This window comes from Papio anubis, chromosome 9, assembly GCF_008728515.1.
Source record: "Papio anubis isolate 15944 chromosome 9, Panubis1.0, whole genome shotgun sequence".
NCBI lineage: Eukaryota > Metazoa > Chordata > Mammalia > Primates > Cercopithecidae > Papio > Papio anubis.
In genome coordinates this window covers 116,157,174-116,167,787 of record NC_044984.1, presented here as the reverse complement: position 1 = coordinate 116,167,787, position 10,614 = coordinate 116,157,174, and the positions used below count along the sequence as shown (strand labels likewise).

At 54.3% G+C, this 10,614-nt stretch overlaps 1 protein-coding gene across 1 annotated transcript in view; it reads right to left on the bottom strand.

Moving 5' to 3' along the window:
• Window positions 1–214: 214 nt before the first annotated feature.
• Window positions 215–10,614, bottom strand: part of TMEM120B (transmembrane protein 120B) — a 65,931-nt gene continuing 55,531 nt past the window's right edge. The window contains exons 7-12 of the mRNA XM_031650839.1: window positions 5,672–5,737; window positions 5,097–5,158; window positions 3,214–3,306; window positions 1,673–1,737; window positions 1,265–1,333; window positions 215–839 (exon numbers count right to left, since the gene is read on the bottom strand). Coding sequence (XP_031506699.1) covers window positions 726–839; window positions 1,265–1,333; window positions 1,673–1,737; window positions 3,214–3,306; window positions 5,097–5,158; window positions 5,672–5,737 — 469 coding nt within the window. The 3' untranslated portion in view covers window positions 215–725. The remainder of the gene's footprint in view (window positions 840–1,264; window positions 1,334–1,672; window positions 1,738–3,213; window positions 3,307–5,096; window positions 5,159–5,671; window positions 5,738–10,614) is intronic.

Genomic DNA, 10,614 nt, shown 5'->3' with positions numbered 1-10,614 from the left:
TCTTGGTCCCACTCCCCAGGTACCTGCGGTGAGACTGCAGGAAGGTGGGCTGCAGGATGGAGGGTCAGGGAACCCTGAAGTGCAGGCAGGAATGTCCTTTTCCCCTTGGACTACCTAGGGCCCGGAGCGCCCTCTGGTGGCGACTCTGCTCACAGCCTGACTCAGGACGCCCCCAGCGCTCCCAGCGGCAAGAGCACGAGGCGGACACGGTGGGTCTCTGAGAACTTAAATAACCCTCTCCACTCGGCAGGGTGGGCGAGGAGGGGGCTCACAGCAGAAGCAGAGTGGCCCCGGGGTGGGGGCGCCACAGGACACTGAGGGTTCACACCACCCCAGCCTGGGCCTGGTAAGTAGCAGGTCAGCATAAATCCAACCCCGCGAGGCACATCCAAACCCAGAGGGGTTCAAATGACAGGAGTGGGAACAGAGGGGCTCCCTGAGGCTTCAGGCCCCATCCCCAGGAAGACTGGCCTGGCCTCAGCCACCTTCAAGCACAGGGGGGAGGCCTCGGGTTCCAGGGACGATGGGGGACCCAGCATTAAATATGTCATAAATAGGTGGGCGGACAGGCGGGGCTCACATTCCCCTAGTCCGTTGGGGTCCGTTGGGGGACCAGGGCCTGGGCCCTCTCCCAGCGACGCCACGTGCCTGAGATGGCGACTGGGAAGAAGGCCGGGAGCCCCCTGCAGTCTGAAGTCTGGGCCGAGGGCACAGGAGCCTGAGGCTCACGGCTGCTTTGCCTTGCCTCTGTTCTTCTGGAGCTTGGCATGCACGACTTTGAGCGTGGTCAGGAAGTTGCCAAGGAAGAGGATGAGGAAGGTGAGCGCCAGCACGAACACCTGGGGGAGTCCAGAGAGGAGGGCCAGGCTGGGGCATCTGCCCTGCTGAACCCCTGCCCCCAGCACCCCAGAATCTACAGCACAGCTACTCCCAAACTGCAGGGTTTTGCCATTGAAGGCAGAGATTCAGGAGACCCGGGTGACGGGGTGAGGCCTCAGGCTTAGGCAAGGCCTGGGAAGGGCTCTATGGGGCGAACCTCCTTGGGATCCATAGATTGGGAGAGGCTCCACCCCTAGCCCTTCCAGGAGCCTCCCCCCAAGCACACCACACACACACACACACACACACACCCCATACCTTCGAGCCCAGCCTGCCCCAGGAACCTCCCCAGCACACCACACACATGCATACACCCCACCCCCACATCTGCCATCCCAGCCCTCCCCCAGGAATCTGCACCCCAGCATGCCCCCACCCTCCATACCTGCCATTCTCTGCATTCCTCGTGGCTGGAGAGCTCAAACAGCGTGACGGCATTGTAGAGCTGCCAGAACTAGAGAGAGGAAGGCAGGCGCTGCTCACCCACCAGGCTCCCCTGGCCAGCCACGTAGAAAGCCAGGGAGATGCCCAGGCCCCCCACCCAACTTTGGGTATCAACTACCCACAGCACTGACAGACACCCCCCAAAATGAGCAGGTACCCGAGGCCAGGGCAGGGCTGGGCCAGTTCTGGCTCCTGCCTTGGCATCCCCGGGCTCAGAGGCTGCCCAGGCCCCAGGATGCCACGGGGCCCAGCATGGGGACGGATGGAGAAAGAGGGCAAGGCCTGAAGACCTTCTGTTCCTGGGGGTCAGCCCAGACAGGAGATACCCACAAACTCCAGGGGAACTCACATGGCCACAGAAGAGGAAGGGCAGGAGAAAGGTGAGGCCCCGCCACATCCAGGACTGGAACCCTTCTGTGGAGAGGAGGGAAGAAAAAGGACCCACTGAGGGGCTCTGCTGCCCCCAAAGCCCCACCAGACACCCACCCCCAGCCACGCCAGTCACCCTAAGATGAGCCAGGCACAGTCACACATGCGGAGGGTCAGCCCTCACCTGTCATAGCTGGGTGGGCATTCACTATGGCAATAGCAGCCCTGTCACCCAGCCCGACTGCTGTCACTCCTCAAGTCACCAAGAGCCAGGTGGCCCTGACAGCACGCACAGGTGCCGGGCGCTATGCTGTTACTAATTTCTTTTTTTTTTTTTTTTTTTTTGAGACGGAGTCTTGCTCTGTCGCCCAGGCTGGAGTGCAGTGGCCGGATCTCAGCTCACTGCAAGCTCCACCTCCCGGGTTCACGCCATTCTCCTGCCTCAGCCTCCCGAGTAGCTGGGACTACAGGCGCCCGCCACCTCGCCCGGCTAGTTTTTTTGTATTTTTTAGTAGAGATGGAGTTTCACCGGGTTAGCCAGGATGGTCTCGATCTCCTGACCTCATGATCCGCCCGTCTCGGCCTCCCAAAGTGCTGGGATTACAGGCTTGAGCCACCGCGCCCGGCCTACTAATTTCTTTAATCTGCACAGGGCTTTGCATTTTATCATGAATTCTCACATGCATCACTTCTATTGAGTCTTGAGACAGGAGGACCTACTTAGCAGAGTAATTTGATGGAAATGACCATGTCAAAAGACAGCAGAGTTGGCCAGGTGCAGTGGCTCACGCCTGAAATCTCAGCACTTTAGGAGGCCAAGGCAGGCAGATCACTTGAGGCCAGGAGTTTGAGACCAGCCTGGCCAACATGGTAAAACCCCGTCTCTACTAAAAATACAAAAATTAGTTGGGCGTGGTGGCGGGCACCTGTAATCTCAGCTACTCAGGAGGCTGAGGCAGGAGAATTGCTTGAACCCGGGAGAAGGAGGTTGCAGTGAACAGAGATAATGCCACTGCAATGCAGCCTGGGCAACAGAGTGAGACGCCATCTCAAAAAAAAAAAAAAAAAAGATAGCAGAGTTGTATTAAAAACAGTTTCCCCTGAAATTCTCAATGAGGGGGTCTCCTCACTTTTCTGACCGGCACCCCTATGGCTTAAGAATGAAGCATGTCTCCCCCGTGTATGTGCATTTATGTACTTATACATGTTGGTATGCAGACATGTTATAGACAAATGGCTAATTTTGTGTGTGTGTGTGTGTATACGTTCTAAAACACACACACAAAAATAGATACTTCCAGAGGCTGACACAGAGGCCCTGCCCTCAGGGGCTGCTATGCAGCTGGCCTGGCACTTGGCAGCTGAAACAGAATCCAGGATGAATTCTGGAAGGCGCTTCGGGATAAACGGCAGCGGCCTGGCTCCACTGTATGGGAGATGCTCGCTGGGCCGCACTCCCAGTGTGGGGGAGCTGGCGGGTCCAGCACCTGCCCCCGCTCCAACCCAGGCCCAGCTACTCACCCACTGTAAGATCCAGGTGGTTCCTCTCCCCCAGGGCCCGCAGCCGGTAGAGGCAGCCCCTCTGGTAATAATATTGCAGGAACTGTACGCAGCCTGCAGGGGGAGCACAGCGCCCGGGCTCAGGGCATGGTGTCCCCAGAAGACAGGGCAACACCTCCTCTCTGCCCCAAGAGAAGGTTGGTGGGTCTTTACTGGGCAGAGGCAGAGAGGGTGCCCTGGTTACAACCCTCTCCCACGCCCAACACACCACACACAGACACACACACCCTTTGGTCTGAACCTGCTTTAGCCCTTATCGAGAACATAGACAGAACTCAGGTATGTGAGGACCCATCTAAGCCCCAACGAGAATCGAAACTTCTGAAATTTTCCATGCAGTAGACAATAGATGCTTGCTGGAATGCAAGCTATGCCAGTGCTATGTTGGGAGCTGTGTGCAATGCTAAGACACAAGAGAGAGTTCCATCCAAGGGGATACTTCGTTGTTGCTAAAAATGAGGTGATAATGACATGAAAAATAGCTATGATAAACTTAAAAATTCAAAAGGCAGGTTATAATAGTGAAGCTCTATGTACAGAAAGATCCCATACTTGTAAAATATATGTAAAGCAATACGCACATGTATATACATATTTATGAATAAAAACTTCTGAGAGGACATAGATCTTAATTAACATTGATCACCCCTTAGGTGGGCTGACATATAACTTCCATTCTTGGCTTTATATATTTGTATTTGTTTGCAAGCAGGTTTTAATTTAAAATGTAGGTTGTGGTATCTGAAAAGTCAATACAGCCAGGCATGGTGGCTTGTGCCTGTAATCCCAACACTTTGGGAAGCCAAGGCAGGCAGATCACTTGAGGCCAGGAGTTCAAGACCAGCCTGGCCAACATGGTGAAATCCCATCTCTACTAAAATACAAAAACTAACCGGGCATGGTGGCAGGCACCTGTAATCCCAGCTATTTGGGAGACTGAGGCAGGAGAATCGCTTGAACCAGGAGGCGGAGGTTGCAGTGAGCCGAGATCACACCACTGCACTCCAGCCTGGGTGACAGAGAGAAACCCTATCTCAAAAAAAAAAAAAAAAAGAAAAAGAAACGGCAGGGTGCGGTGGCTCATGCCTGTAATCCCAACACTTTGGGTGGCAGAGGCGGGTATATCACCTGAGGTCAGGAGTTCCAGACCACCCTGGCCAACATGGTGAAATCTCATCTTTATTAAAAATAAAAAAATTAGCCAGGCATGGTGGCACGCACCTGCAGTCCCAACTACTTGGGAGGCTGGGGCAGAAGAATCATTTGAACCTGGGAGGCAGAGGTTGCAGTGGGCCAAGATGGCGCCACTGCACGCCAGCCTGGGCGACAGAGCGAGACTCCATCTCAAAAAAAAAAAAAAAAAGAAAAAGAAAGGCAATACACACATGGGATAAAATTTAAAGGGAACAAACAGGTTGGTGAAAAGTAAAACTCTGTCCCTGTCCCCAACCATCCAAGCCCCTCTCCCCAGAGGCAACCCTTGGAACCAGCTCATTGTATACAAATTCAGAGCGATTTTCAGATGAGAAAAATAATGTGTATTTCCATTTGGAGGACTTATTTAGGACTGGAAAAAAGGCTGGTGCCCCCAATGCTACTCAGTTCCCAAAGGCCACAGTTGGCAGGGTTCCAGCCTGGGGAAGGAGCAGGCAGTGCTAGGGGCTGGAAGGTGGGTGGAGCTGACCTGGGGCAGGGACAGCTCTCTTTCTGGATTTCTGGGACCCTCTCCCTCAGTCTGGTCTCCCTGCCACACAGGCAAGCACTGATGTCAGCTGGGGCCCTCCCTTGGTGAAAGTCTCAGAAAACCATGCCCCTTCCCCCAAATCCAGGCAACAGTCACTCACTCTGAAAAATGGAAAATGCTAAGAACTGGTTGCGAAACTTCTGATAAATGGGTCCATTAGGCCTGGAGAGAAGGTAGGAAAAAACAAAGGTGGGCCCACTGTGAAATGAGACATTCCTCCCCGCCTCGACTCCATTCCAACCAGGAGAGGGGAAAAGGTGTATAAAGTCAAACTGAGGTCCTGACTTCCGCCTTTCTATCCCTGGGGCTGGGCAAGGTCATCCCATCTTCTTTTCTAGAAGCACAGGAGTCCACATGGCCGTGCAGAAGCGCTAACTCCCTGTGACCCCTCTGTCCTCCACAGTCTCTTTCAGTGCCCAGCCTCACTTGCTCTCTCCAGCCTTGCGGCCCCGCTACCTCTGCCCTGGCCAGGGACACCTGAAACCATTCCCTGGAGAACCCCCTCACAGGCTGGGTGGGGCCAGCACAGCGGCCTGACCCAGCTGCAGGCTCATACTTTCCCAATTTGGCCCTGGAGCCCCCCACCACCGCCGTCAGGATCAGACCCCTCCCCATTCCCGGGCCCCAGGCTCTACTCCCTGGGAGGCTGGAGGGGCCCAGCGAGGGGCTACTCACCAGGTCAGCATCACTCCAGACAGGAACGTGGACACGTAGTGGTGAGACACCCACCAGCCTTTAATTCTCGGAGAGGGAGAGAACGGAAGTGCGCTCAGGAGGGGAGAGCAATGCAGGCGTGTGTCTCGCTGAGGCCCCGTCTATGCAGCAGGGGCTACTTCTCGGAGTAAGAAACGGACTGGAACCCTGACCTTGCCCTTCTCTCTGTCCCACAGGGCTGCACCATCCCACACAAACCAGCTGCAGATTAGCCCGGACTCCCACTTGGGCTTCCAGTGGTTTCCAGCAACCCTCAGAGCACACCCCTAGCCTCGCCTGCCTTCAAACCTCACTCCTGTCCTCCCTCCCTGGTCTGTCCTCCCCACCAGGTCCGTGCTCCCCTTCAAACCTCACTCCTGTCCTCCCCACCAGGTCCTCTCCCCTTCAAACCTCACTCCTGTCCTCCCCACCAGGTCCTCTCCCCAGCACGCAGGCGATCCAGGCATGTGGGCTCTCCTAGAACCCGCTAAGCCTGCCTGCTGCCACCTCAGGGCCTGCTACAGACTGAACACTGGCCCCAGTTCCTGCGCTGAAGCTGAACCCCCCAGCACCTTAGAACATCCGTGACTGTATTTGAAGACAGAGCCTTTGAAGAGGGGACTGAGGTAAAACAAGGTCACACAGGTGGGCCCTAGTCCAGTGTGCCTGGTGTGTCTGCAAGAAGGGGAGAGACGCCAGGGCTGTTCGTGCACAGAGAAGGCCACATGAGGACACACAGGGAGATGCCATCTGTGAGCCACGGAGAGTGGTCTCAGGAGAAACCAGCCCCGCCAGCACCTCCATCCTAGACTTCCAGCCACCGAACTGCGAGGAAATACACTCTGTGGCTTAGGACGCCCAGCAAGCGGTATTCCCTGCAGCTACACCCAGCAGGCTCGTCCAGGGCCTTCGGACTTGCTGCTCTCTCTGCTCCAAGACCTTGACCTGCCTGGCGCTCGGTCCAAGTTCAAGCTTCAGACTAGCTGTCACCTCACAAAGGCCTCCTGACCACCTTATCTGAACCAGCCCGATGGCCCCGCTCAGACCACACTGCCCCGCTTCATCTCCTTCATGGCACGGACCACTGTCTGCAATTATGTGCCTTTCTTCCTGTGATCTGCCCCCTTTCCCACCCCATGTCACCTCTAGATTGAGCAGGGTCTTGTCTCTGTTGTTTACCAATCTATTGTTGGCGGGTTCCAAGCAGCTGCTCAATAAATGTGTTGAATAAGCACACATGTACATGTACACACACACACACACACACACACACATACACACACGTGCACTCTTTTTTTTCCAGGCGGGGTCTTGCTCTGTCACCCGGTCTGGGGTGCAGTGGTGCAATCATGGCTCACTGCAGCCCTGACCTCCCAGGTCAAGCGATTCTCCCACCTCAGACTCCTGAGTAGCTGGGATCACAGGCCTGCGCCACCAAGTCCAGCTAATTTTTTTTTTTTAGAGACAGGGTCTTGCTATGTTGCCCGACTGGTCTCAAACTCCTGGGCTCAAGCAATCCTCCTGCCTTGGCCTTCCAAAGTTCTGGGATTACAGTCGTGAGCCACTGTGCCTGGCCACACACTCTTACACAGGACTGCAGCTATGACATTGCCCTGTACAGAAGCAGAGGCTGATGGACACCACACGCGGCACCTCACACCATCTCAGAGGCAGCTTCTCCCCAGAAGCCACACACCCCAGGCCCATCTCCTGCCATCTCAGTGACAGGAGGCCCTTGCCCAGCCCTGGACTTCATCTATCCAGTCCAGAGGCTGTGGGGACCCTGTTTCCAGAACTCAGCGCTCCCCACAGAGTCTTGCTTTATCACCCAGGTTGGAGTGCAATGGTACATTCTCAGCTCACTGCAACCTCCGCCTCCCGGGTTCAAGTGATTCTCCTGCCTCAGTCTCCTCAGTAGCTGGGATTACAGGTGCCTGCCACCACACTCGGCTAATTTTGTATTTAAAAATACAAAATTAATTTTTTGTATTGACCTCAGGGGATCCACCTGCCTCGGACTCCCAAAGTGCTGGGATTACAGGCGTGAGCCACCGCACCCGGCCCAGCCAGGGGCTCTTGATCCACAGTTGGGTAGAGCCTGGTTGTCACCTCCTACCCCCAGCATCAGGGGCAGCCTAGGAAGGAGTTGGACCCTCAACCCCGTATCCTTCGACGTCCCAGAGTGTGTCTCAGGCCTTGGTTGGCCTCCCCAGGCTCCTCTTGTCCAAACACATGGCAGCAACTTGCCAAATGCACCCGGGAGCAGCCAACTCCCTCCTCCCCAGGACTGGGCAGTGGAGCCTGGGGATGCTCGTGCAGACAGTCATTAACCTTCATCCCTCCAGAGCTCTCTTGGGTCTGGGCAGGGAAATGGGTCCACTCCCAAAAGGCGGAACCCTGAGGATGTGCTCGGGGCCGAGTTGGTTCACAGGAGAAGCTGGATTAGGCCTTCTTTTTAATTAAAATCATCCTGGAACCTGCTTTCTTGACACCTAGACCAGCACCTACCAGATGTCACAGCTTTTTTTTTTTTTTTTGAGAGCTGGTCTGGCTCTCTGCTCCTTGGAGCTGGAGTGCAGTGGCGGATCTCAGCTCACTGCAAGCTCCAGCCTCCCGGAGTTACCCCATTCTCTGCCTCAGTCTCGAGTAGCTGGGACTGCAAGCCCATGCACCTGTCCGGCTAGTTTTCTTTTTAATATTTTAGTAGAGATAGGGTTTTCAAAAATATTGCTCCAGGATGGTCTTGATCTCTGTGCCCTGCATTGTCCACCGATCTCTCGAACTCCCCAAAGTGCTGGGATCTGAGGAAAAACAGGCTCCCACAGCATGGCCCGGCCTATATCACAACCTTCTTAAATGGCAATGACATTCCAAGGTGTGGCTCTGCCATGTGTCTACTTGGCTCTTTCTTTTGTTTTTTTATTTTTGTAGAGACAGGGTCTTGTTATGTTGCCCAGACTGGTCTCAAACTCCTGACCTCAAGTGATCCTCTCACCTCAGCTCCCAAAATGCTGGGATTACAGGTGTGAGCCACCGTGCCCGGCCTCTGGCTGTTTCTCAACCGTCACTATTGCTCTCAACGCTGTCATGATGTCCTTGTGGAAGTCCCCTAAATGCAAAGACACTGTTTCTCCACAGTGGCTACCAGAGGCAGGGTGGATGGGTCAAGGAATGGGTGCTGCTCCTTGTCCAATTACCCTCCAAACAGCCATCCCAATTTACACTCCCATCCGCAGTGCAAGAGAGAATCTGGATCCCTGAACCCATACCAACAGTGGATGCCATATTTTAAAACTGTTACTAAATCGGCTGGGCGCGGTAGCTCACGCCTATAATCCTAGCATTCTGGGAGGCTGAGGCGGGACAACTGCTTGAGCCCTGGAGTTGGAGACCAGCATGGACAACATGGCAAAACCTCATCTCTACCAAAAAAAAAAAAAAATCTAAAAAAATTCACTGGGCGTGGGGCTGCACACCTGTAGTCCCAGCTACTCGGGAGGCTGAGGTGGGAGAATGGCTTGAGCCTGGAAAGCAGAGATTGCAGTGAGCTGAGATCGCGTCACCGCACTCCAGCTTGGGCGACAGAGGGAGACCGTGTCTCAAAAAATAAATGAATAAAATAAAATTGTTACCAAACTTACTAGGTGAAAACTGGCATGTCATTGAGGTTTCAGTATGTATTTCCCTAATAAGTGGGCTGGAACCATCTTAAAACCTTCCAAGCAGAATACACACATTGTAAGAACGAGACTGGATCTAAACCATCGCTATTCCCTTGTCGGCCTATGCAAAAGTTCTGGGCATAAATTGGCTTTTCAAGCAACGGCCTGTGTGTTCCCCAGGAGTTATGGTGAGGGGCAAGGTTTTATGCAGCTCTGTGTTCATAGCACTAACAGCACCAGGTAAACAACAGGCACTCAATAAATGTTGACATGAATGATGTCCGGGAGGTGTGGCTGGTGAAAGCAGCAGCTAATCTGGATGCCACCAGCACAGAGGTGACAGGAGATTGTTGCAGGTGCCACATGAGGTCATGGGGACAGGGTGAGATGTCCATCTACTTCTTTGTGCCCAGAAAACCCCCACTTCCAGCCCTGTATCCTAGTCTCGCCTGTCAGAGTCTAAGAAGCCCCCAGGCTCCAAATTTCTGACAGCAAAGGCAGTTGGCCAGACTCCCCGACTTCCAGCTTGAAGAGCAACCAGGAAGTCTCTGCAACCTCCCAGAGCTCTGCAGAGCCACATGTCAGCCCTCAGCGCTTGGCGGGCGCCACACTCCTTTGTCCTGCTCCCAGAGCTCCCCTGAGAAATGTCCTCTGTCTAGGAGCAGCCTGAGGCAGACACAGACTCCAGGCAACAAGGCTGACTGAGCAGCAGCTTTTCACTTCACAGCTTGCCCTGCCCAGAGCCCCGCTCTGACAGATGCCACCAATAAACACAGCTCAGTGACATCGGGTGAGGCTAGAAATCGCTGCTTCCCTGGCCCGGCATTCACAAGCCCAGGCGTCCATCTGCACACCCCAGGGCTCTGGGCTGGTTGTGTGCACATGTGCTTATATAGCTGTTTTATTGTGATGTAATTCAGATACCATACAATTCACTCACTGAATATGTACAACTGAGTGGTTTTTAGTATATTCACAGAGTTGTGCAACTGTCACCAGAATCTATCTTACAACCTTTTTATCACCGCAGAAAGAAACCTACACCCATTTGAAGTCACTCTCTGGGCTCATTTCACCACATTAGTTAAAGCTTGCAGGGGGAGGCTGGGTGCGGTGGCTCAAGCCTGTAATCCCAGCACTTTGGGAGGCTGAGGCGGGCAGATCACGAGGTCAGCAGATCGAGACCATCCCGGCTAACACGGTGAAACCCCGTCTCCACTAAAAATACAAAAAATTAGCCGGGCGTGGTGGCGGGCGCCTGTA